Here is a 27873-nt window from a genome sequence, read left to right as displayed (position 1 = left end):
AACGTCGGATCTTCTATCCGCTGCTCATTCGCCATTATAACTTTTATCGACAGAAAAAACACCCTGTAATGGCGGAAAAATCCATCGTTGTAGATCAGAAATGTTGTAGTGATGACATAACCCTTGACTATGGCCTTCTTTTATAAATCAATACTGAATTACGTAAAAGCCATCATCTTCTAGAAAAATATAATCTTCGATTTTTCTCTCAAAATCTGTCATCCTAAAGCTCTTTAACCTCTATGATAAAATATATATATATTTTTTTAATTCTACTCAACGTTTTCAATCTCCCCTTAGCTTGTTGTAGAAAATCCTTGCTTTTCTATAAAAATATATTTAAAGGTTGAAATAAATTGAATCTTAAGATTAAAGATGTCTGATTTAACGTAAATAAAGGATAGAATCACTACAAAATTTTAGATTTTTAGCGGGTGGTCAAAAACCGCCGCTATTATTAATAGCGATGGTCACGTGTAGCTCCACTATAGTGGTGTAGCTAAAGGCCATATGGAGCCCTATAGTGGCGGTCAAAAATCGCCGCTAATCTATTGTATTACCGTTGCTATAGATATGAATGAGGGTAATAGTGACGGTGATGAATTGCCGCTGATCATTGTATTACCGTCGCTATAGATATGACTAGCCCTATGGTGACGGTCAAAAACCGCCGCTAATAGTGTATTACCGTCGCTATAAATATGAGTGAGATCTATGGTGGTGATTAAAAACCGCCACTAATTTGTTTTTTACCATAGCTATAAATACAATTTTGACTGCTTATAGTGGTAGTAATGGCCACCGCCAATAAGATCTTTTTATTTTTTATTTTTTAATTTCTTTTATTTTAAAATTATTTGTAATTAAATACTTATTTTTATACAACCTGTCAATTAAACACAATTATTTAATAAATCAAATTAGTTAAGAGACAAGTATAACAAAGTAATAAGTCGATTGAATTAAGAATCAATGCTTATAAATCCATGTTTATCACTCAAAAAACAAAAACTATCTATTATGGTTGTTGTTATGGACACTGATCATTGTCGGGTTGATTGTGCTGCTCATCAACCTACAATTCATATACATTAATCAAATTAGTCATATCAATAAATAAATATTTATTAATAAAATATTTTAAAACACAACATATTCTATTATCGGTGAGAATTTACCTTTCTCATTAGAGTAATGATCAATTCCTTGAGTCTCTCCACCTCAGCATCTCTCACAATCTGTTGTTGCTCTAAAAGAAGATTTAGATCAAAATTGCCAATCGTTAGTATTTCAGAAAGGAAATATTGGAAATTGCAATTGGAAAGATAGACAAAAGTTGTATCAACTATCCACACACAGCACAAGCAAGCCAACAAGACAGATCCGACTGTTGCGGGTTTGCTTATTATATTAGTCCATTGGTATCCATTTAACATTGGAATAACCCCATATGCTTAATATCAAAAAATTTCCCTTCAGTGGGACTAATGGAAACTGCATTTTAATTCAAAACTTGCACATCACTAAGTGATTTGGGCTATTGAATGAACACCAACACAATCTATTGTTTTTCTTCTCCCAATGAATTCAATGGTTCAGACAGTTTAAAACATTCAGATGTAGTAGGCTTTTAAGCTCTTAGTCTTAGGTAGAGCAAATCAGTGACAGATACTGATCTCTAGCAATTGTGCCCATGAGTCCCCAAACAACTGATGTTGTGGCACCTAAGTTCTTCCAAGTAAATTACGTGGAAGGAAGGTTGTGCTTGAAAGTAGACGCAGGAGAAGCGTCCACCTCAGCCACATTTGATAACAAAATGAACATCAAATATCTTATTAGTGGGGATATTGAATCGTCTCCATTGTCACCTAAATTCACCCAAGCAAATTTCTCTAAATCTAATACTACTAACCCAACATTAGATTTAGCAATTTGCAGAAGACAACAATAACTGGCGGAGCAAAAAATGAAGATACCAAGATATAGGAGTGGGGGGGAAAAAACCTAGGAGTTGCAAAATTGAAAATTAACACATTTGGAATATGTAGGAATAATCCTAATTGGTGAAAAAAAAGGGAAAAAAATAGAAAATTCTAAAAGGGAGAGAGAGAGAAAGAGAGAACATGGGTTTATGGTAGTGAGAGCAGATAGAACACACTAAAATTGATGGAAGATTTGGCTTTGGATATAATTAAATGGGTATAAAGATTTCTGCAGCCAACCCAAAATTTTGAAATAAGGCTTCAAGTATGATGCTGAACCTAACAATAATTAGCTAACATTTTTTCCATTGCACCAGATATCAGAACAAACTACATACCAGTTGGCGATTAGAAAGTAAGAGCTTTCATAAGAATCCACCATAAATGCAGTCATAAAGGAGTCTCTATTGGACACTTGACACAAGAGAAGAGAAAGAGAGACTCAACTACCAAAAAATAATTCTATAGATTGAGATTGTATCTATATATAAAAAAAGGGTTTGGGAGATATTTATGGGATTTTAATCAATCCAACTAGTTACCTAAATACAACTATTTGACGATTTAGGGAAAGAATAGCTTGGTAAAATAGCTTATCTAACTTAGTGACGGCTCACCCACTTACGCTACTCAACTAGTTACCTAAATACAACTATTTGACGATTTAGGGAAAGAATATTGTTGGGATGGTGAACTAACTAAACCCCATAACTTTTAAGACCTTTCTTGCTAGCACCAACTGCATATGAAGACTAATTCACCAACCTTGTCATTGTTGGGATGGTGAACTAACCTTGTTCGTTACTTTGTCATTGCCATTGCCAAGCACCCAATTACCTTCTTTGTCTAACTCTGCATTACCTCCGCTCCTTACATTGCCTACAATGCCCACAATTCCATAGGTCACATTGCCTCCACTGCCCACAAATCCTTTGCCCACCATACCAACGACATTCCCCACAATTCCAACCATCCCAACCACAATTCCTTCAATCCCTTTCCTCTCCCCTCCCCCTTCAACCACTAGCCCATAAAATGTTCAAGTTATATATGGTTAGAATACATTGATGATGCCAGTAGTCCATATTGGAAGGCCTTTTACCTATGTTATCTGGATTCTTTGGTTTTGATTTTCAGTTTAGTTAAATTTATCTATGTGAGTTTGATTGGATAGTTTTTCTTTGTTTATGGTCTATTTGTATGATTATGTAATTCCCTTTGATTTGTTGTCTATCTTTTGAAATAATAATGGACTGCTACATTCCCTTTTAAAATTTTCTTCTAAATAAGAATGTTTATGATTGTCAAGAAAATGTCATTCACTACAAAAGGATCTTCGGGAAAAAAAATGTTTGCTGGTATTTTCACTAAGCAAACAAGAGAATTAAAATGTAAAAATAAAGAAATAGTTAAGATACAAATAAACATTAGAGCTTCATAACAGATAGCTTACCTTATAACAACAAAAAATCGGTACATGTGATGGTGTTGGGTGTACAAACAAAATGAACATGAAGATGACATGAGCATGGGCCTACATCTAATCAGTAAGATAGATGGGTCATCCCTTGAACTCTGTATCGGCACACATCATAATAAAGAAAGAAAACAAATTATAGTTTAAAGAGATTAATTAAAAAACACTCACAACCATTTATAGTTATATACTACTAGTAATAGGAATGGCTCTATAGAGTATTGAGAGCAATTAAAAACCTAAAAAGAAAAATCATAACACACAAAACAGAACAATCATACAAAAGAAAAAACCAAAAACACTAAAAGGCACAATCACCATTGGAAGCAATGCGATCTAGGATCTTCGACACCACCTCTTTAGATTCCTTAAGTTTCTTATATCTCTGTTTCAGTGCTTTGGGATTATTTATTTATTTTTAAAAAAAATAGAAGTTTTACAATTGACAAGGAAAAGTCTTATTGTCTTAGTCTGCCCCATACCATACACAACATACACTCACACATGACACACACGCAATAGCAGCAACACAATGGGACCAGTAATTTTGGCCTCATACATACATGAACCTTTGGTACCTTTCCCTTCTTTCCCTTATATTTGATTGGTTGGTAAACATTCTTCAAAAAATGCTTCTATTAATTGCGTTTGGCATATAACCAATTCTAAAAAACAAAATCAATTCAACCAATAATGATTTCTACAAGCCCATACAAGAGAAATTATTTTTTCTAAAAAAAATGAAAGTGGTAGCCCCTCATGTTTAAAAGCATACATATTTGATAGGTTCATGTTTAATAAAATGTTAAACCAATTATAGGTATAATACTTCAAAACAGAATACTAAACTAATATAAATTGGTTTTTTAAATTGGTAAGCATGAAAATTAAATGGTAGATCACCTTATTTCAAACTCGATATTATCTAGTTTTTCGGTATGACTTGTACCCTAAAATTACGTTGCTCACAAATGTACGAGATTTCGGTAGCAGTCCTGATTCTTGAGTGATACCGATGGAAATTTAATGGATTGTTGTTTTGGGATGGATAGAGGCTGCTGATCAACTGTTGCTTTCTATGTTTTATTATGCTTCTCCAGACTGAAGATGATCAGCGTTGCCATAACATCATGTGTTTCTGTTGTTTCCACAACAAAATGGAGATTGATAATTTTTTCACGCATCTGGAGAACAAAAGTTGTTTCTAATTAATAAAAAGTAATAAAGGGACAACTTATATTGTAATAATAAAACCATTTGCCACTGAAATAATTTTAAATTACAACAGCACTAACAGTGAAATAGTTTTACTCTTATGCCTTTTTATAAGCTATATACAATTGGAATGATTTTGGTCAGACCTTTCTAAAGGATCTGTTTTACAGTTTTATCTGTAAATACCATTTTGATGACACCTTGACCATGTCTCTGATTACCCAAATAACATGCAAGTTATTATGACACCATGAACAGTCCCCCATTAAGCTATTAACTCAATCCCATCAAAAGCCATAGAAAAGAAATTAAGTCAATTTTGTTGACAAGGAGCACTTCATCTAAGAAGTAATCGATACAAACTTAAGCGTGCAAATCTTTCAAAATTTTAGTGGGGATTCGGTACTTGTGGAAAGGCATGTATTAACATGGAAAAGCAAGCAAAGATAAGTAAATACACTTACCCGCAAATTCCCATATTATTTATCATCCCACCTTTGAAATAATTGAAGAACTATCTTGTAAAAGGAACTTTTTTACGACATTTATTCACCCTAAATTTGGAGGATTCCCATATCTATCAGCACAAGGAATGGATATGAACTTTTAAAGATCAACATAAACATAGAGTCCACTACGTCATATTGCGGGATAAACGACTGTCTTGAACAGTCGTTTTTGACGAAAACGACTGCCCTTGCAGTCGTTTTAAAAGGAGTCGCGATTAAAATGCGAGTGCTGAAGAAAGTCGGAAAAAACGACTGCTTTAGTCCGTTAAACTAACCGTCGAAAAAAACTCAGCATTTGGAACGGCTTAAAACCGTTCCAAATCTGAAAGCACTACCAAAAAAAATATACATTAGACATCGATTGAAATCCGATGTCTATAAGAGTGATGTCCTAAGTCTGAGACTTTGGACATCGGTTACAAACCGATATCTAAACTTTTGAAGAAAAAAAGAGAAACGCCCATACGGATGGGATTTGACAAAAAATGTGGAAGCAATATTTTAGATCACGGATAAAACTTACCAAATTAGATCGAAGGGCTTGTCGAAGATTGACTGATTGTTTCTTTCACATTAGATACTCTCTCGGGACAATTTGTCGTTAAAACTTTTACGTTACGCGATTATGATACTAATAAAAACATAGAGCAATGAATTGATGCTATTAATGGCAAGAGCTATGACCTGATGGGTCACGAAGACAATCTTTGATCGCAAAGCTTTCTTAAATGGGAATATAAGGTGAAACACGAAGAAGAAAAATAAGTATATTTGCTCGCAATAGTACCTCTAGTTGTGGTAAAGTGCACGCTTCTCTATCGGGGAGCATTCCATCTGTGGCACGTTGTAGAAGATCTGGAGAACTAGATAGAATTACCAACGATTCTGAGCAATCATGATTTCTCATTAGCTCCACCATTAATTTTACTATCCGTTGATTAATAATCCATCTATTTTGATCTTGCTCACCATCTCTAGCAACCCAAGATTGCAAATCCTTCTCTACCTGAAATGGTTTGGGTAAAAAAGTTATAGAGATGCTATATATATTTTTTTAAAGTCCATTGAGAATTCACTCATGAACTTAAGCCGAATACTGACCTGAAGAACAATTGCAGACAATGCTTTTGTTGGCGAAGCTGATACAACACTGCAAAAGGCATTGACTACCTATACAAAATAATAAGAGACAAAACCAACATCTACCAACAATTCAAATTGAGAAATAGACCAAAAAATGTATAAGAAACTAAAATCTAAGAAGTTTATGTGATGCAGTTATAAATTAAAAATAGTAAAACTTACCACTTTTGACATAGAAGTTGAAAAAAAAATACAAGAGAAATATTCAAGTTCTGCAAGAGAAATACCTTGACAGCCAGGACAGGATCAGAAGAGCCACGATTACTCGCAAAAGATACACATAAACCCTCAACATCAGAGAGAGTTTTCACTTTGGAAATTGCCTCCTCTGGTTTCATTCCCAGCTTTATACCAAGCACAATCTGCAGAAATGTTCAGGAACCACATTGTAACTGGAATCAGAACACGGTACAAAAACAACAATAACACTATTATAGAGCTTACAAAGTTCAGGAATTCCTAATCAATTGACACAAGCAAAGTATGGATGACATAGAAAATCAACACAATTAAGATTGTGATCATCATTGTAATAACTTCTTTGTTTAGGAACACTGCTTAATATTGTTCTATGTCTAACACTTCAATGTACAATTAAAATATGAGATTTGAAATGCAGGTCGAATTGTGTCCAATCTCAGATTGAATCTTTAATATACACTTTCTACCGATGGCGAACAAACTAAGAACAAATTTAAAGCACATTAATTGTAGAGAACAGAAAATATAAAGAACTCTTTACCATTCAGAAAAAGGACAATGAAAAGTTACAGATGCTAGACAGCATTCTACGACCACGTTATTGTAATTTGTTGCAGCGGTCACTGCTTTCTGGGATTCTACCAAGGAATGGGCTATCACAAAAGTCGACAACACAATAAGAAACAATAAAGATTGACCTGAAGCCAAATATTTATGTTTCATTCAAATGTCAAAGCAGCATACACCACTAACAGACTCCTCTTTGGAAAGTTGGAAACTTAGAATGAAAAAAAAAAAGCATTATGTTTCAAAAGAGGGCATGCACGCATCATTTCCTCTCTCTAGCTTCTTGGGTAGAAAAAGAAATCCATCAAAACTATAAGCGTGAAGAAAGAGATATCTCACCTGGTCCATCCCACCAGATTGTGTTCCAATGTGGCGTTGTTAACAAACTTTCAATTACATGATGTATTTAGAATAAAATCCAACAAAATCTTTACATTATTTTCATAGTTTCTAGGAAAAAGAAAAGTAACAATAATAAATTAGTGCTCTTTTCTGACATTGATACATGCAGTGTAATGACCTGAAATCCTAAAATGTATCTCAAGGAAAGAATTTTAGATCCGTGCATTGATTTAAAAGTTATCAAATCCTCGAGTTTCGCATTAGATATTTTTCCAATAGGTTAACGACACCTTAGAGACGTAATTTGAGGAAATCGATCATACCATTAGATTCGTGTCGAAAAATCACCCAAAATAGAGTATAAGTTTGTCAAATTCGGCATTCGGAAAAAACAATTCCCAAAATGACAAGTATGTCCCAACTTAAGTGATATAAATATCTATATTCTATTAGAAAAATCAGATTTTTCTTATTCTTCTCTCCAAACAAATCTCAACTCTTTTCCTTCAATATTTGAAACTCAGATCTACACTAAACAAGAACGATCCGAGCTTAGGCGCAAGAAGGAAAGTTGTTCCTCTCGCCGAGGGTTACGCGTGGACGCAAAGAAATCCGATTTTCGCCGGAAGAAAATTTTGGAGATTGGCCGGAGGCGATTTTAAAGTCCATTCAACCGTTGGAAATAGCTTGAAGTAGGTTGCCTTCCCTTCTACCTTCTAGTTATGCTATAATTTCATAGAAAATCCATATGATTGTTGATAAATCGATTATTTCATTAAGTTTATACATATTTGAATAATTTAAATCATGTTTGCATGTTTATTTATGATTGATTTTAGTTCATTTGATTTAATATAATCATTTTATAGTTAATATGATATTTGGATCGATTTTGATCGAGTTTCGACGAAAAATCAGCAATTCGGAAAAGTATCCGAATGTTGAGTTTGGTTCTAATTTGTTTTGTGTTGCTTCCATATACTATGTATACCCATTTCCTACATTTATCTCATTAAAAACAATTAAGTATTACTTTAAGTTCTTTAATAAATAAATAAATAATTCGTTTTCAAGTTCGACTTTGAAAAATCATTTTTTTAACACTTAGTTAAATTTTCATAGATTTTCAGCTTTTATGTCATATAGTATTATCTTTGTTTTCGAGCCTCTCGACTCAATCAAAACCATCGAATGGAATTGGTTGATGCTTTATGGATTTCGAATTACTTTAAAAGTAAAATTACTTTAATAGATATGTAGGAAATTAGATGATAGATTGATCGATTTAATTGATGGATGGATAGAGAGAACGTATGTTCTCGACTGATTGATGGGACAGTGCCTTCAGTTCTACGTAGTGGTCATGCCACGTAAAACGTGATAGATAGATAGAGAGATGAGATGGTTGATGGATGGAAATGACAAATAATTGTCACTGGAAGGCACTACCAGATTTTGTTTGTATTTTTGATTAAAAAGAAATGATATATTATATATAAAATAACTTATTTTGTTTACCAGTAAAGGTTTGTAGAAAACCCATAAAGAGTGACGCGTTGCTGTGTATCCGGAAGCGACGAGTCAATCTAGGATAACACTAGATGTCATATGCTCTTCGGTAGTATGGGATACCTTAGAGCATATTACAGCTTATGAAATCCGGGAATTTCTCCTACTTATTTCTTGGGGAACGTTGTGTGTAAAGGCGGTCTCTGTATAGTGTAGAGATAGGCGGGGTTCACATGCATTGCCTCTTGATAGGCTTCGACGCGAGGGGTCTCCTGGGCTAGTTAGTGATCACTATTAGTCTGTAGTCGTCAAACGGTCGTCCTCACCGTTAGTTGAACTCAGTATTGGGTTCTTGGTCAACGGCCAGTCTGAGCCGGATAAATGGTCATCCAACTGTGGTATGCTAGACCGGCCACAAAATCAGATTATAACGATGGGATTCCACATCGGAGGTTAAGTTTGGAATATCGTATTGCCATAGTCGAGGCGGTTATATCGGCGTGTTCCTCTGCTCTCTTATTGATTACATCGTCGTGTTCTTATTATGTATCTTTTCTTATTTTGTGATGTTTGATAGATGTTTTCATTTAAAAGATGCATATGTTACTTTAAATGATAGAAATGATAGATTGAAAGTTATTATAACTGTTTCCTGAGTATGCTTAGACATTTATCGTATATTACATTATGAAAACTTGCATTATTTAATTGTTCTGATGATTACTCGTGCATGTATGACTCGCTGTTAGAACGGCGTTCATCCTGCTGAGTAACATTCCCCTGTTACTCACCCTATCCTTCCCTTTTCAGATTATTCAACTTTTGAAGAACCGTTCTTTGAGGAGGTCCTCGAGGAGGATCAGATTGATGTCTTGCTGCCGCCATGTCTTTGAGGACTAGTAGAGGATCTTAGCGGTTTTTGGTTGTAGATAAGAAACATGGTAGTTTAGAAATTTTTGTAACCTGATGAATTATGAGATTAAAGATCTTGAATTATATCAGTGTTTGTCGATTTCTTTTGTTTACTCTAGACTCTCGTATAGATGTTAGTTAAATGTTATTCCGCTGCGTATATTTTCTTTTCATAAGTATTATTATTTATGAATGTTCTGTTAGATTGTGTGATTGATTACCTCACACCTCGAGATTCTAACCGATGAATCATAGGGATTCGTGTTGGGATTTCGGGGCGTGACAGCGTGGTATCAGAGCTCAATATTAGTTCCGGATAGGACGAGAGCTCTTCTGTGTCTAGAAGTCTGTTAGAGTCTAGATTGGAGATAGGATTAGGAATAATAGGAAATTCCTTAAGGATATGAAGTATGAGACAATAGTTATTTGATGAATTACTGAACTAAGTAGTATTAAATGGAATATGTTTGAATGCATAAATGTTTGATGTGTAATTAGTACTCTGCCTAAAGTTTGATGAAATGTCGTTTGGATTTGGAGAAATTATAAAGATTGTTCAATTGCAGATTTGATTAGATGGCAGGCAGAGGTAGGCAGGCAAGAGGTCCCAACCCACAGATGCAGGGACATCTGAGGCTAGACAACCAACAGAGATGGAATTGATGATGCAAGCCATAACTGCGATGTCTCAGAACCAGGAAAGAATACAAGAAAGGCAGATGAAAATGATAGAAGATCAGGTAGTCTTGATGAGACAGTTGACTGGGATGATAGGGGGCCAGAACCAGTCAGGTGCACATATACCTGAGGTTGCTCCGGAGCACACCCCTGACTCCACACCTAATCAGGGTATACCCCCACCTCCACCAGCACAGGTACCGAGACATGTGCAGTTGTGCGACCACCGTATCAGGGTCTTGCGGGTGCTCTTTTGAGAGAGTATAGGAGTATGAGGCCACCCAGCTTTGATGGAGTTGCGGACCCCGTAATGGCGGAAGAATGGTTGGAGGAGTCTGATAAATACTTGTGCACTATGGAGTGTTTAGACACTTAGAAGGTTCTATGTGCCTCTTTTATGCTTCAGAGGGGTGCAGCACATTGGTGGACTTTAGTGAAAGACAACCAACCGGAGATTCAGAACAACTGGTCGATCTTTCAGAAAATGTTCTTAGAGAAGTATGTTCCCGCTAGCTCCCGAGACAGAAAAAGGATGGAGTTTGATAGGTTGGCACAGGGTAACATGTCCGTGGACCAGTATGAGTCCCGCTTTACCCAATTGGCTCGTTATGCTCCCGAGCTGATTTCCACCAACCAGATGAAAGTGGAAAAGTTTGTTAGAGGGTTGAAAGTCACCTTCAGGAGTAGGATGGCAGCCTTCGAGGTTACTAGCTACTCTGAAGTAGTCACAAGAGCCCAAAGGCTAGAGCGAGCAGATGAGGTCATTCACGAGCAGAGTGTTGGGATGAGGACGGTACCCCCACCAGCCAAGAGACAGATGATTTACAGGCCCAGTAGTTCAGGGCAGCAGTGGACCAGCCAACCACAGGGTCAGAGCAGTTTCCAACCCCCAGTATCTACAGGCCAATTTCCACAGAGGACAGTAGCACCAGTGCAGGGCAGGGGTCAGGCTACTCGTTCGCAGAGTCAGATGACTAGAGGCCAGGGACAGACTTCGAGGCCTCAGGTTCAGACTGCTAGACCTCCACTACCGTCACAGAGGACACCTACGGGTCAGGCCAGTAGAGAGCCAGTTAGATGTTATGAGTGTGGAGAGTTGGGACACCTGAGGAGACAGTGCCCCAAAATCCCCCAGCAGACCCGTGATTCGATGACTCAGGCTAGGGTCTATGCTATGACGCAGGCCGATGCTACAGCTTCCGAGGATGTCGTGGAAGGTATAATTATGTTATACAACTGTTTAGCACATGTACTGATAGATTCGGGTTCCACGCATTCTTTTGTATCGTCTAGCATGGTAGAAAAGTTAGAACTTTCTACAACAGACACCAATAGGACACTTTCGTTGATGACTCCCCTGGGAAACAAAACAATGCCACATCGAGTGTGTAACTCGTGCATTCTCAAGATAGGAGATAGTTCATTTGAACTGAACTTGATAGTCTTAGAACTTCGAGATTTCGACATCATCTTAGGCATGGACTGGTTAGCTGCATACCATGCGGTTATAGATTGTTATGCCAAGACAGTTAAGTTTGGTGTGCCGAGACAGCCAGAGTTCAAATTCAAGTTTAAGGGAATTCAGAATCGTGTAATCCGAGTGATAGAACCATCTAGGAATGGGACTGATTGGGATAGTTTGTATAGCATGAATGCTACCGTTAGTGAGATGAAAGAAGAGTCACTAAAGGTGGAAGCACTCCGAATAGTATGTGACTATTCCGATGTCTTTCCTGTAGAGTTACCTGGGTTAACCCCAATCAGGAAGATTGACTTCTCAATCGAACTGATTCCAGGAACTAGACCCATATCGATTCCACCTTATCGAATGGCCCCAACAGAAATAAAGGAGCTAAAAAGTCAATTGGAAGAGTTGACAGGTTTGGGTTTCATTCGTCCGAGCAGCTCGCCTTGGGGTGCTCCAGTTTTGTTCGTAAAGAAGAAGGATGGGTCAATGAGATTATGCATTGACTATCGAAAACTGAACCAAGTGACGATAAAGAACAAGTATCCGTTCCCCAGGATTGATGATCTGTTTGATCAACTAAGAGGTGCCAAGTACTTCTCAAAAATTGATCTAAGATCGGGATACCACCAGTTGAGGATCAAAGAGGAGGATGTTTCGAAGACAGCATTCCGAATCGGTTAGGGCACTTTGAGTACCTAGTAATGCCGTTCGGTTTGACTAATGCACCTGCGGTGTTTATGGATCTCATGCAGCGAGTGTTTTGGGATTTCTTGAATGTCTTCATTATCGTCTTCATTGACGATATCTTGATCTATTCGAAGACAGAATTTGAGCATGAGGATCATTTGAATGTCACACTTCACAGATTGCGCCAGGAGAAGTTGTATGCTAAATTCTCCAAGTGCGAATTCTGGTTAGATGAAGTAAAGTTCTTGGGTCATGTGGTTTCCAAGAATGGGATATCGGTGGACCCTTCGAAGATTGAAGCGATTATGAACTGGCAGAGGCCTACTACAGTTACTGAGATCAGGAGTTTTCTTGGACTTGCGGGATACTACCGTAGGTTTGTAGAAGGCTTCTCGAAGATAGCTTCGTCATTAACGAAGTTAACTCAGAAAGGGGTCAAGTTTGAATGGACCGATAGTTGCGAAACAGCATTCCAGGAGTTGAAGACTCGACTAACCACGGCACCCGTTTTGATAGTCCCTAAACCAGGAGAGAAATATATCATTTATGCTGATGCTTCTCATACGGGACTTGGGTGTGTATTAATGCAGGTTGGTCAGGTAATTGCTTACGCATCGAGACAATGAAGACCAGAGAAGAACTATCCGACCCATGATTTAGAGTTGGCGGCTATAGTGCACGCACTCAAGGTTTGGAAACACTATTTGTATGGGGAGACCTTTGAAGTGTATTCAGATCACAAGAGTCTCAAGTATTTATTCTCGCAGAAGGAATTAAATATGAGGCAGAGGCGATGGATGGAGTACCTGAAAGACTATGACTTTACATTGCATTACCATCCTGGTAAGGCTAATGTAGTAGCAGATGCGTTGAGTCGTAAGAAAGATGGGTTGTGTTTGCTCACATAAGGATTGAGGAATGGAAAATGCTAGAAACTGCAACCGCTTACGCATTCAACATTTCCTCAGAAATAGATGAGCAGAAATCCTATGTGGCTCACATGAGAGTACAACCCCAGATTGTTGAAAGGGTTATTGAAGCGCAGAAGATTGATGCAGAATTGGAAGGGTACCAAGAGAAAGCTGAGGACTTTGGTGAGCAGAGTTGGAGAATTCATGATGATGGTAGTATACGATTCAAGAGTAGACTTTGGGTTCCTCGTGACGTTTTATTGAGAAATGACATAATGGATGAAGCCCATAAGTCGCATTTTTCTATTCATCCAGGGAGTACCAAGATGTATCAGGACATGAAAAAAAGAAATTTTTGGTGGCCAGGAAGGAATGAAAAAGCACATTGCCCAGTATGTGAGTCGTTGTATGATATGTCAGCAAGTAAAGGCTGAGCATAGGAGACCTGCAGGGTTATTGCAACCACTTCCTATTCCGGAATGGAAATGGGAGCACGTAACTATGGATTTTGTTAGTGGGTTGCCGAAGGCTAGTGATGGGATTGATGCTGTATGGGTGGTTGTAGATAGACTTACTAAGTCTGCTCATTTTCTACCTATCAAGATGACTTACACTGTGGATAAGTTGAGTAGGATTTATGTCTCAGAGATTGTGAAGTTACATGGAGTCCCAGTTTCTATTGTATCTGATAGGGATCCATGTTTTACATCTCAATTCTGGCAGAGTTTTCAAGTTGCATTTGGTACGAAGTTGAAGATGAGTACAGCATTCCACCCACAGACTGATGGGCAGTCAGAACGTGTTATCCAAATATTGGAAGACATGTTGAGGGCTTGTGTACTAGATTTTGGAGGTAACTGGAAGAATCACTTGGCAATAGCTGAATTTGCCTATAACAATAGTTACCAATCTAGTATAGGCATGGCACCGTTTGAAACGTTATATGGCAGACCATGCAGATCGCCAAATTGTTGGGCAGAAGTCGGAGATAGTATTCTGTTGGGCCCCGACATCGTCTTGGAGACTACTGAGAAGATTAAGACAGTTCGAGAAAGGTTGCGGGTAGCACAGAGCAGGCAGAAAAGTTATGCAGATCATCGTCGACGACCATTAGAGTTCGTGATCGGTGATTTTGTATTCTTGAAGGTTCTCCTAGAAGAGGAATCAGTAGGTTGGGATTAAGGGTAAACTAAAGCCGAGGTATGTAGGACCCTTTGAGATCATAAACAGAGTTGGCACGGTTGCATACAAGTTGGCTTTACCTACTCAGTTAGAAAGGGTTCATAACGTATTTCATATATCGATGTTGAGAAAGTATGAACCGGACCCATCCCACGTCATTGAGTGGCAGTCCTTGAATCTAGAGGAAGACATATCGTATGAAGAAGGGCCAGTACAGATTCTTTACCGTAAAGAGAAAATGTTGAGGTCACGAGCTATTCCGTTGGTTAAGGTGCTTTGGAGACATCACAATGTCGAGGAAGCGACTTGGGAGAAAGAAACGGAGATGCGTGCTCAATTTCCAGAATTATTCTTCGATTGAGGTATGTTTAATTTCGAGGACGAAATTCTTATTAAGGGGAGGAGGATGTAATGACCTGAAATCCTAAAATGTATCTCGGAGGAAAGAATTTTAGATCCGTGCATTGATTTAAAAGTTATCAAATCCTCGAGTTTCGCATTAGATTTTTCCCAATAGGTAAACGACACCTTAGAGACGTAATTTGAGGAAACCGATCATACCATTAGATTCGTGTCGAAAAATCACTCAAAATAGAGTATAAGTTTGTCCAATTCGGCATTCGGGAAAAACAATTCCCAAAATGACAAGTATGTCCCAACTTAAGTGATATAAATATCTATATTCTATTAGAAAAATCAGATTTTTCTTATTCTTCTCTCCAAACAAATCTCAACTCTTTTCTTTCAATATTTGAAACTCAGATCTACACTAAACAAGAACGATCCGAGCTTAGGCGCAAGAAGGAAAGTTGTTCCTCTCGCCGAGGGTTACGCGTGGACGCAAAGAAATCCGATTTTCGCCGGATGAAAATTTTGGAGATTGGCCGGAGGTGATTTTAAAGTCCATTCAACCGTTGTAAATAGCTTGAAGTAGGTTGCCTTCCCTTCTACCTTCTAGTTATGCTATAATTTCATAGAAAATCCATATGATTGTTGATAAATCGATTATTTCATTAAGTTTATACATATTTGAATAATTTAAATCATATTTGCATGTTTATTTATGATTGATTTTAGTTCATTTGATTTAATATAATCATTTTATAGTTAATATGATATTTGGATCGATTTTGATCGAGTTTCGACGAAAAATCAGCAATTCGGAAAAGTATCCGAATGTTGAGTTTGGTTCTAATTTGTTTTGTGTTGCTTCCATATACTATGTATACCCATTTCCTACATTTATCTCATTAAAAACAATTAAGTATTACTTTAAGTTCTTTAATAAATAAATAAATAATTCGTTTTCAAGTTTGACTTTGAAAAATCATTTTTTTAACACTTAGTTAAATTTTCATAGATTTTCAGCTTTTATGTCTTATAGTTTTGTCTTTGTTTTCGAGCCTCTCGACTCAATCAAAACCATCGAATGGAATTGGTTGATGCTTTATGGATTTCGAATTACTTTAAAAGTAAAATTACTTTAATAGATATGTAGGAAATTAGATGATAGATTGATCGATTTAATTGATGGATGGATAAAGAGAACGTATGTTCTCGACTGATTGATGGGACAGTGCCTTCAGTTCTACGTAGTGGCCATGCCACGTAAAACGTGATAGATAGATAAAGAGATGAGATGGTTGATGGATGGAAATGACAAATAATTGTCATTGGAAGGCACTTCCAGACTTTGTTTGTATTTTCGATTAAAAAGAAATGATATATTATATACAAAATAACTTATTTTGTTTACCAGTAAAGGTTTGTAGAAAACCCATAAAGAGTGACGCGTTGCTGTGTATCCGGAAGCGACGAGTCAATCTAGGATAACACTAGATGTCATATGCTCTTCGGTAGTATGGGATACCTTAGAGTATATTACAGCTTATGAAATCCGGGAATTTCTCCTACTTATTTCCTGGGGAACGTTGTGCGTAAAGGCGGTATCTGTATAGTGTAGAGATAGGCGGGGTTCACATGCATTGCCTCTTGATAGGCTTCGACGCGAGGGGTCTCCTGGGCTAGTTAGTGATCACTATTAGTCTATAGTCGTCAAACGGTCGACCTCACCGTTAGTTGAACTCAGTATTGGGTTCTTGGTCAACGGCCAGTCTGAGCCGGATAAATGGTCATCCAACCGTGGTATGTTAGACGGACCACAAAATCAAATTATAACGATGGGATTCCACATCGGAGGTTAAGTTTGGAATATCGTATTGCCATAGCCGAGGCGGTTATATCGGCGTGTTCCTCTGCTCTCTTATCGATTACACCGCCGTGTTCTTATTATGTATCTTTTCTTATTTTGTGATGTTTGATAGATGTTTTCATTTAAAAGATGCATATGTTACTTTAAATGATAGAAATGATAGATTGAAAGTTATTATAACTGTTTCCTGAGTATGCTTAGACATTTATCGTATATTACATTATGAAAACTTGCATTATTTAATGTTCTGATGATTACTCGTGCATGTATGACTCCCTGTTAGAACGGCGTTCATCCTGCTGAGTAACATTCCCCTGTTACTCACCCTATCCTTCCCCTTTCAGATTATTCAACTTTTGAAGAACCATTCTTTGAGGAGGTCCTCGAGGAGGATCAGATTGATGTCTTGCTGCCGCCATGTCTTTGAGGACTAGTAGAGGATCTTAGCGATTTTTGGTTGTAGATAAGAAACATGGTAGTTTAGAAATTTTTGTAACCTGATGAATTATGAGATTAAAGATCTTGAATTATATCAGTGTTTGTCGATTTCTTTTGTTTACTCTAGACTCTCGTATAGATGTTAGTTAAATGTTATTCCGCTGCGTATATTTTCTTTTCATAAGTATTATTATTTATGAATGTTCTGTTAGATTGTGTGATTGATTACCTCACACCTCGAGATTCTAATCGATGAATCATAGGGATTCGTGTTGGGATTTCGGGGCGTGACATGCAGGATCAATAATCTGAGAAGAACATCATATACAAACGAACCACAAGATGTACACCACTTTAGAAGAACCACCTAGCACCGATAAAGCTTCAATTCTATTAGTACATAGTACATGTTTTATTTTCCCAAAACATGTTACTGAACTGACTGACCAAATTTTCAACGTAAAGAGTTCAAAAAATAGATCAGCTCAACTTTTCCTATAAATATGCTCATCTATAATTTAGGTCATTACCCTCTTTAAATCCAAGCTCTACTTTCCTTCTCTCAATCTACAAGAAGCTATCATCTTGCAAATGGAAATTTCTGCTATTCAAATAAAATATAAGCTGCAAATATGCTAAAAATTATTTTTAAAATCTAGAAAAGTAATGAAGTAAATCTTACTAAATTCACATGAATTTGGCTGCATGAAATCCATATGCAAGTGGGGGTCTATTATTGGTCATTTGAATCATAAATTTGTAAACTTAATACAGCCAAACAACGGACTAAAATACTTTTGTAGAACTTAAAAGGAAAGGCTGAACACCTTTGGGAAATTTGCATCAAAAGCAACCATTATAACGATGGTAGAAGAGCAAACAAAAGCAGCCGAGCTTGATAATCCAGACCCTACATGAACAAGATGTCAAGTAACTTTGACTTTTCTCATAAGAAAAAAAAGAAAGAAGCAATCAATAAAGCAATAAAAATGAAAAATGGATGGAAATATTTATGCACAAACACTGAATCAATCAATCAGTTATAGGGAATATTTATGCTTTATAACAAATTTTTTGACACAGACCAAAACGAAGAGGAACTTTGGTGCAGGTTGAATATGCTAAGGTGAGATGCTATGTTGCACAGACTCCAATATTCAATGCATATATAACTTAAGATAAGACACAGAAGTCCATAATCCATTGAGCAGACCTTGTCTAAGATACAATGTTTCAGGAGTACTAATCATTACAAGTAAACCATCTCATCTATGAGTATTATATGAGCAATTTAACACTTTCTTTAGAGCTATTCTACCAGACAATGGTGTTGGCATGACAGAACTGAAGAAACAATATCAATAGCAATCTATTGCTCAGCTGCAGCACTATGATTTGCAAGTTGAAGCTGGGGTAGTACATATCATAATCAAGCTGTGCAGATGGTATAACAATATCAATCTATTGCTCAGCTGCAGCACTATGATTTGCTGCTCAAGCTGTCGACAGCGTCTGATTTTGATTGGACGCGATGTAAAACCTTGGACAGCACCACAGAGATCCAGTTGTGGCAGCACATCCAACCAACACCAGTTAGTGTTCCAGCCGCTTGAGTACCAAACCAGTGAACCCTATATACTTAGTTTCTAAACTAGCAGAATCAAGGTGCCTTATGTAGCCCTATGACCCTATTTAATATATTAGACTTGGTTAAATCTTATCTTGTTCATGCAAATTCCATCATCTTCAACACTAAAAAAATACAACAATTTAGCTCTATTAAAGAGAGGATCTACAAAGAGGGTAAGTCGTGTGTCTATGATCCAACCACTTCTCCTAGCAACCCTTGTGGAAGAAATGCTTACAAAGCAACTCACTCACCTCCTCACACCTTCAAATACATGTAGACACACACAACACAACACTGGACTATCACCACTACAATATAATTAAATGGGTTTCGACATCATTCCCAAATTCCAATAAATAATAAGTAAATGTATAAAATCAGAACAAAAGGTAAAGAAAGATACCTGTTGTTGAATATTAATCACAAACTCATATGTTGGGAATGTGCGATATCTCGGGCCAATCTTCGCCACACTCTTCTTTGCACTGTTTGCTAGACGGACAATAATCAATGTGGAGAAATTGAAGTGTCTTGGGCAGTTTGTCCTCTATTGGGATAAACAATCCAAGCTGAAATATTAAATTGAGAAAAGAACATCCAAATTAAAAGATCTAAAAAGGAGTCGCGTTTAAATTGTGACTGGAGATAAAAGTCGAAAAAAACAACGGTCTTATACCGTCGAAAAAAACGAAGTCTACTCACATTAGAAAGCGGAACCTCCCCTTGGTAATTCTCCAGCTTTGTATTTAAAAAATAGGGGTGACACCCAGAAACGTGCGAGAACCAGCACAACAACAGTGTCCCTATAAAGAACATAGTGTTTATGATCAACAAAATCAATCAATTATAAATAAACAAACAAGAGAAATATTACAAAAAATATATATAAATAAACAAATTCAGAATTTATTGAATAAGAACAAAACAAATACCTTCAGAGGGATGTCTTTACTTGATGATTCTTGCATTTGAGCTTACTCGCAAGAGAATCGTCCAACAGTCATCCAGACTTGGAACCATCCTTTTCCCTCCTCCTTTATCCGAGCTTGGGACCGGCAATGTAAAACATATAATTTTACATTGGCGGAGTTAAAAAGGGGTTAATTAACAACAACAAAAATAGTTATAAAAGAAATCATAAACCATACGTAGGTAAAAAGTCTATGTAGTGAAATTAAATGTACCAAAAACTAAATGTATCGAGATGACATTGGATTTACACCTAACTCTTGACCTGATATTGGATCTTTCTGTATCTGCATTTGCATCATCACAACATTTAAGTATAGCTTCTTAGTAAGGAATAATGCAACTGCATATATAAAATTAAATTACCTTTTTCCATTTCTTCATCAATAAAATTGTGTCCTGAATTTGGGCCATTCAGTGACATCTCCGATCGTCAAATCTTCAAAAGTTCCTTCCCCACTTTGTAATTCCACGCTCCCAACAAGGATATCGTCAATAATGACATTGTAGCAATCTGGATCAGTAGCAGACACACATGACACTCTCCCTATGGCAATAGGATCACATGGCTTTCGTATATGGGGTGTTATTTAGTATCATCTATGGGTCCAACTCTTATATCATAAAGACATAACATTACTGTTTTAACGGTTGCAACGGTAATGCAAGGAATCTTACACTGTTATAATGGTCCCCTTCAAACCTTGATTTCATCTATGGCATTTTGCTGGATTATTTGGTTGCATGGTTTCCATATGATAGTGGCTTACATGCAGTGTGTGTCTAATGTGACTTAATAAAATCCCACAAAACTGTTGTATCCATCAACCTATTAGCCCTTTTGTGGGGCTGTATCTCTCCCCCTTGGTGCCTTTAAATTCACATAAACAAACCCCGCATGTAAATTAGGATAATAATGTACCTAATTTGATACCTAATCACATCTACTTGCACCATCTATGGGTTCAAGTCTCATTATTAGACAGAGGTGAGTAGTATATGCAGGATGAGGGGTGCAAATTTTGGTGGGTGGGTATGGTTGGAAGTTGGAACTAAACCAAATCCAAACCAAGCTTTAAAATACTTAACCCAAATCCAGCTTGGGCTGGTCTAGTTGTAGGTTAAGATTTGCCACTCATATTATTAAATATCATATGTATAATTTAACTTTATTTTTAGTAATCCCTCTCAATTATTTTGCAAAATATTAATCCTACGTTGCATAAATGATAAGAAGTTATCTTCACTTTCTTGGTAGATTCTTACTGACCAACACTGTTACTTTGCCATACTATACTAGCAACATCAGCAACTGTTGACCACAGGCATTTATTCCCCAACCATCAGTTGAATGGGGCTTCATCAATCGAATCAATCCAATTGTTTCATTAATTGAAGAGAATCAATGTAAACCCCAAGATCAGAGGGTTATTTTTAGCATGATCTAAACAGACTTATTTAAATAAAATTTCCTAAAAATGAATGAGACTAAATTCATAAGAGAGAAATTTTACTTATTTTTCCTATATGATTTGAATCTAAAAGGCATTATACATTTCATGCCATTTTATACATTTCATAAGAAATAAATAATTTCATAAAGTAACCCATTTCATGCCTAATACAGTGGCCATTTTATACATTTCACTAAAAAACAAGGCTCTATAAATAAGAAATAAATAATTTAAAGATAATACAATGGCTTATTATGGTTCCCCTTTAATATATATAGCAATGACGAAAACAAATAGTCTTAGGACCGGATGGTATTCCTATAGAAGCATGAAAATGCATAGAAGTTTTAGAATATCCTGGCTAACTAAGCTATTCAATAATATTTTAAAGACTAAAAATTGTCAGATGAATGGAGGAAATAGTAACAACTATTTAGACAAAACAAATATATCAGAAAATAACTTTGATTTTTTGTTGGGTAGATCAACCATCGAGGCAATCTTTCTACTTAGAGAAATGGTAGAGAAGTATAGAAAAAAGAGAAAGAGCATTCATACAGTTTTTATTAACTTAGAGCAAGCATAAGACGAAGTACCTAGAAAACCAATTTGGGGGGTATTGGGAAAGAAGGGAATCCTGATTACTATTGATCTGCATAAGGGATCAACTTTGAGTCTGTATTTGTTTGTTTTAGTTATAAATTGAATAATTTGGCAATGTGGACATACTAGATTAAACAAGTAATTTCGACAAATAATTTCAACAAGAGTAGATCATCTACCTACTGCTTAAATTGGATACTTCCCCAACTAGTCTCATTTTACAAGTTTTCCAAAACATTCCCCCAGAAATGAACACATTAGAACTACTAAATTCTTTCAATATTAGTTTTAGATTAACTTCTAGTTGTTTAGTTACAATAGTCATAAAAAACTCAATCGTGGCTAGGGATTTGTTGGTGGATCTTAGTTCTGTGAACATGATATGAATTGCTACAATTAGAAATCAGGAAGAGGCGATTCAAATAAGGGTTTTTTCCAACAAAATATCAATTAAAAAACCTTTAATGCCTTCAAACGTAAGAAATAATTTGAGATCGGCGAATCTGTACCTCTTTCTTCTTCAAATCTGCTAAAGATGACCTTGGTAATTTCAGAGAATCGAGTGAGAGATCGAAGCCCTAGATCAATGATTTTGAAATCTGATTGCGTCTGGAAACCCTAGTTATTTTTCTTCAAAAGCCGAGATTTTGTGAGTGAGATCAAGCGAAGAATTAATGTTCAAAATAAGATCGATTCTGTAAGTGAAAGAGAGTCGATCGAACGAAATCTAGAGTCAGTGAAAGAGAGAGAATCAATCGAACGAAAACAAGTGTGAGTGAAAGAGAGAGACTAGATCGAACGAAAACCAGTGAGTGGAAGAGAGAGATTCGATCGAACAAAACCGACGAGTGAGAGAGAGAGAGATTCGATCAAAGAAAAACAGGTGAGTGAGAGTGAGATTCGATCGAAGAAAACCAGTGCGTGAAACAGAGAGACAGAGAGAGTCGAGAAAGAGAGAGACGATCGAACGAAATAGAGTATGTGAGTCGAGTTTGAGTCGATAATAACGATACGAGTTGAGTCAAACGAAAAAGTGTCTGAGTTGAGTCGAGTTTGAGGCGGAAAAAGGGATTAGCGACTGTGCTAATCCGTCGCTTAAAACGACGGCTCAAAGCTGTCGTTTTTTCCGAAAAAGTCGCGTCGCTTTTTCCCTATTATGACGTAGTGGTCCAAATAATTGCTACAAAAATGCAATGAATTCTAAAAATGAAGGTAAAAACACACAAACATTTGTAGGATATAGCAATACTTACAAGTACTGCAAATCTGTAAGTGAACCAAGTTGTGCAGGATGATTTGCAGGATTCTCTTACACTATTTGGAGCAATGCCTACGTTAGATCAATCATACCACGATTCTCAAGCCCCAATTCTCCGCATATGAAGCCTTACTAGTCTAACATGCTATATAGGAAGATTTGAATTCAGATTCTTTTGTTTTTCCCCATCTTAGAACAGATGGGGTCTACAAAATTCCATAAAGCAAGACAGGGTAGGTAGCAATGAAGATTAATTCCAATCCCATTTAAAAAAAATTTTAAGAATGCAAACATATTTACAACATAATTTCTTTTAGAGAGAATAACCCAATAACCACAGTTCAGGTTATGGATGGGTACTTGAAGAGCTTCACACATCCCAAATAAATGAAGTCCAAGATCAAGTCACTTAATAAAGCAACTCTTCTTTCAACACTTTTGTATTGTTCTGTGCTTTTTCTTTTCTTGAGGCATATCCATACAACCTCCTTTATTTCCTTTAATCTGAGTAACAAATTTTATATCTATCAAAAAGGAAAAAAGAAAAAAGAACTTCAAAAGGGATGCCAAACTCATGTCAAACACCACACTATTTTAACTGTACATGCTTGGTCCATTATGTGTCCTATTTCATCTAGTAATTAACACTTTTAAGACATAATTCATGCATGCCAACATCTCCTCAAGTGGAAAAATCCAAGTTTCTTGTAAATCATCATTCAAGAAAGCAGTGATATTAGATGGAAAAAGGATGGCAGCATAAAAGAGGATACATAAATGGTACTATTAATCACAATTGGTGCAGAGATCTATATTTAGTGAAGTTCTTCACCATATCCTTGGCTTCAGCCATTCAAATGTTTCATCAAAAATGAAATATGAATGGATCAAGAATTCATCATATTTTGATTAATTATAAACTAAAACTTAATCCTACAGAGACTTCTCGCAATTTTGGTGAGGTAAAAACTAGAGCAATCTATAAAGAATAAGAAAAGGAACTATAATATGTGCAACATGATTTTAAATAGCTGCACTGATGGGAAATGATTGCATTGATGCCAACAACAAAGACATAGTAACTACTAATCAAACAAACAAAAAACTCTCAAATCTACCACATCTCAAATCAATTACATAGAATCTGAAGTTTCAAGATTGTACCTACTAATTGAGTAATATTGTTTATCTCGATCTCTAAAACCAGGGAACTTAGCTCAAATTCAAGCAACCTCTATTGAAAATCTCCCCCAAATGTCCTACAGCAAACGTAGCTCATTCTACGATTTGGATCATAAATCTATCGAATTCAACGGGAGAAAGAAATAGAAGAGATCTTATTATAAGAATCATACCTCATTCTGCGATTTGGATTCTCTAAACCTCAAAAAGCTAATTCTATAGAAATTTCGACAGCATCTCATCTTAAAAATGGACATATGAAATTTTCCTGATACACAAAATACCTTGATAATACACAATCCAACATAATGCACCCAGAATGCATAAAAAATTATTAGAATACCCTTATAAATATATAATTAATTACATTTATATATAAGGGGCGGTTCATGGGACATATGTAAAAACAATGGTTTTTCAAAATATGGGTTAGAGGTTTTGGATTGAGCTGATTTTTTGTGAGGATGGTCACTATGATGAGAAGATCATCCTCACAAAAAATCAGCTCAATCTGAAACTTCTAAATCCATCAAAAGTGATTTACAAATTATTGGTAAAAATTGGCAAAAAATCAACGATTCACATTCTAAATCACTTTTAATGGGGTTAGAAGTTTTAGATTGGACTGATTTTTTTTGTTTCGGATGATCTTCCAATCATAGAGATCATCCTCACAAAATATTAGCTAAATTCAAAACTTCTAACCCATATTTTGAAATTTTATTAATGTTACTTTGTTTTTTCATATGTCCCTTGATTCGTTCCCTATATATATATATATATATATATAATTTATAAAAATAGGGGTTCAGTGTATATTTTCCTCCACACTCAGGTATGTCAAACCCCAGTTAAGCCTTGTGGCCCTCTTATATTCTTAATTCTCCCCCTCTTCAATGGATCGGTCTTTTGGAGTGGTATTTTGCTTAACATACTCCAAGCTTATTGTTCAGCTACCTATAAGTACCCCTTGTTCTCAATGTTTACAAGTTCAATATGTGTTTTTTTTTTTTATAGTAGGATTTTCATTTCGAAAGTAACATCATTAGGTCCAGATTCTAGAACGTTTTACTATCTAAGCTTCAATAGCTCTACCATAACTATGAGTCTTTGAAGGTTGTTGCTCAATCATCTGTAAAAATACCATGAGTGTCATGCCTCTACCACTTCAAATCTAATCCTTTTTTCTTCCAATTTTATATGAGCAGCTCTTATTTCTCAATTCATAGCCTTCAAAAATTCCAAATCCTTAAACCCAATTCACATCACCAGGCATATGCATCCATCACCATTTTAACCTTTAAATTCTCAACATATAACAATTCACGAAACCTCTAAATTATTGTGTTGTCCAACATCAAATTTTATATAAAATCTTCCAAATCGTGGTTTTCCAACACCGACCTCCCTGTTTATGTATTTGGGACCCTAAAATCTTTTAGAGGGTTTTCTCCAAATAGCAGTTGTAACACAAACTTTCTTCAATTTTCTATGCATAATGGTCTACTCATATTTAACTTACAAGTATGGTCACCGTACAACATTAACAACAAAAACTATATGACTCAATATTAGTATTTCATATCCTTTGAAATTTGACTTAAACTTTCATCCAATATTTTTTCCATCTAATCCATAAAAATGAAGGCCAACATTCACTTAACCAAGTTAAAAACATAATCAAAGAATATCCAACAATACAATGGGAAAAAAATAATATAACTCTCCAAATCTTATTGAGAGAGAGATAGAAGAACAAAAACAGAAACCAATTCATCCATTAAAGTGTATTAATAAGACATGCAAAACCAAAATTCAACAAAAACCCAAAGAAAAAAAAAGTTGAAAAAATAAAAATAAAAAACCAAGAGGCCAAATCAAAACAGTAATAAACTAAAAGAACAACAGTCCATCCCTAGTTACTCAAAACTACACAAATAAAAAATATAAATTCAGCATTTATTCAAGAACAAATCAAAAGTACAATACAATAAATATACCCAAAAAAAAATAATTAAAAATTACCTGAACTAACTCTACTAACAGGTTGAGATTGTGCAGCTGATCCCTCCTTAGCAATATACCAAAAAACAAAAAAAATAAAAAATTACCTGAACTAACTCTACTAACAGGCTGAGATTGTGCAGCTGATCCCTCCTTGGCAAATCATTCTTCAAAACTTGATTTTTCTCACTACTCAACGATCCAAAGCAGGGGAAACACCCGCCCATTTCAAATCAAACAAACCCAGAAAGAAAAAAAAAAAAAAGAAGAAAATATAAATAAAACCCAAAAGTTGCTTGAATTTTAACCACCACTATTCTTCATCTTCTACCGACCAGTCAAAAAGATTTTTTTAAATAATTTTTTTGGGATCGATCACCAAAGAACCTAACAATATAGACTTACCTAGATCATTTTTCCAATCGCAAACGGAGTCGTCAATGGCGTCGATAGCAAATGGTGTCGTCAATGGCATCAATTGTGATCACCGTCGTTGAACGAAAACAGTGTCGTCAATGGTTAAACTTGAATGAAAAGAACGTCATCGTCGATCATGGTTTTAAAACTCGGTATTACGTATCGTCTCGTTCACCGCTGATATCGAGTTGACTCAGACGATACGTCTCGTCTCGTCGAGTCGTCTCGTTCAACCTTGAAACAATGGTTTTTAACCATTTAAAAAATCTGAAAAATTCTGAAAAATTCAGAAAAAAATCAGAATTGATTACTATTAAAAAATGAACCTAAAAAAAAAAAATCATAATACACATATCAAAATAAATAAATTAAATATTTACATTGATACGTTGTTTCATTTTCATTGCACAAGTGCACTAAACTTTTTTTTCCAAATACAATATTTAAAAAGCCCCAAACTTACCATCAAAAATATCAATTAAAACATTAATTTCAATTCGATAAAAATCGGTATTATAAAAATTGGATCGACCCGTATTGAAATTTGTTTTTATTCGATCTCAATATGATTCAAATATGTTTCGATTGATTTTCATCATATTATAAGTATGATTTGACATATAAAATACAAAGAAGCAACATTCAAAAAAATAAAATACAAAGAAACTTCACAATTATGTAACACAATTGACCTACTTTCTCACATTTTATCGGATAGGGACACGATTGATCCATATGCCATCCGATAGGTTACTACATCAAATTTTTATCTGATCTAATTTTTATTGGAACCCAAATCTTTAATCCATGTATGAAGTTATCTAATAGGCACAAATTGGAATTTGGATCCATTGGCAGCCAAACTATTTTCAAAACCCAAATCTTCAATCGAGATCTGAAATTATCGAATTTGAATGGATCAG

At 35.8% G+C, this 27873-nt stretch overlaps 1 protein-coding gene and 1 long non-coding RNA gene across 2 annotated transcripts; both read right to left on the bottom strand.

Moving 5' to 3' along the window:
* Positions 1-929: 929 nt before the first annotated feature.
* Positions 930-27079, bottom strand: LOC147381716 (uncharacterized). Its single transcript, XR_015174404.1, has 7 exons — positions 26939-27079; positions 26641-26722; positions 24512-24797; positions 23343-23492; positions 4363-4643; positions 1179-1249; positions 930-1075 (listed from the first exon to the last, which is right to left on the bottom strand). It is a non-coding gene; the product is annotated as an uncharacterized LOC147381716 (long non-coding RNA).
* LOC147381717 (protein GIGANTEA-like) lies at positions 5433-18271 on the bottom strand. Its single transcript, XM_086430051.1, has 6 exons — positions 18232-18271; positions 17964-17988; positions 7098-7180; positions 6554-6688; positions 6285-6353; positions 5433-6189 (listed from the first exon to the last, which is right to left on the bottom strand). The coding sequence occupies exons 4-6, from the start codon at positions 6662-6664 to the stop codon at positions 5908-5910; spliced, it is 462 nt and encodes a 153-aa protein (XP_086286177.1). The 5' UTR covers positions 6665-6688; positions 7098-7180; positions 17964-17988; positions 18232-18271; the 3' UTR covers positions 5433-5907.
* Positions 27080-27873: the final 794 nt, after the last annotated feature.

Source organism: Akebia trifoliata, unplaced genomic scaffold (assembly GCF_017979445.1).
Source record: "Akebia trifoliata isolate Shusen 1 unplaced genomic scaffold, ASM1797944v1 Contig00288, whole genome shotgun sequence".
Lineage (NCBI taxonomy): Eukaryota > Viridiplantae > Streptophyta > Magnoliopsida > Ranunculales > Lardizabalaceae > Akebia > Akebia trifoliata.
This window is presented reverse-complemented; position numbering and strand designations above follow the sequence as displayed.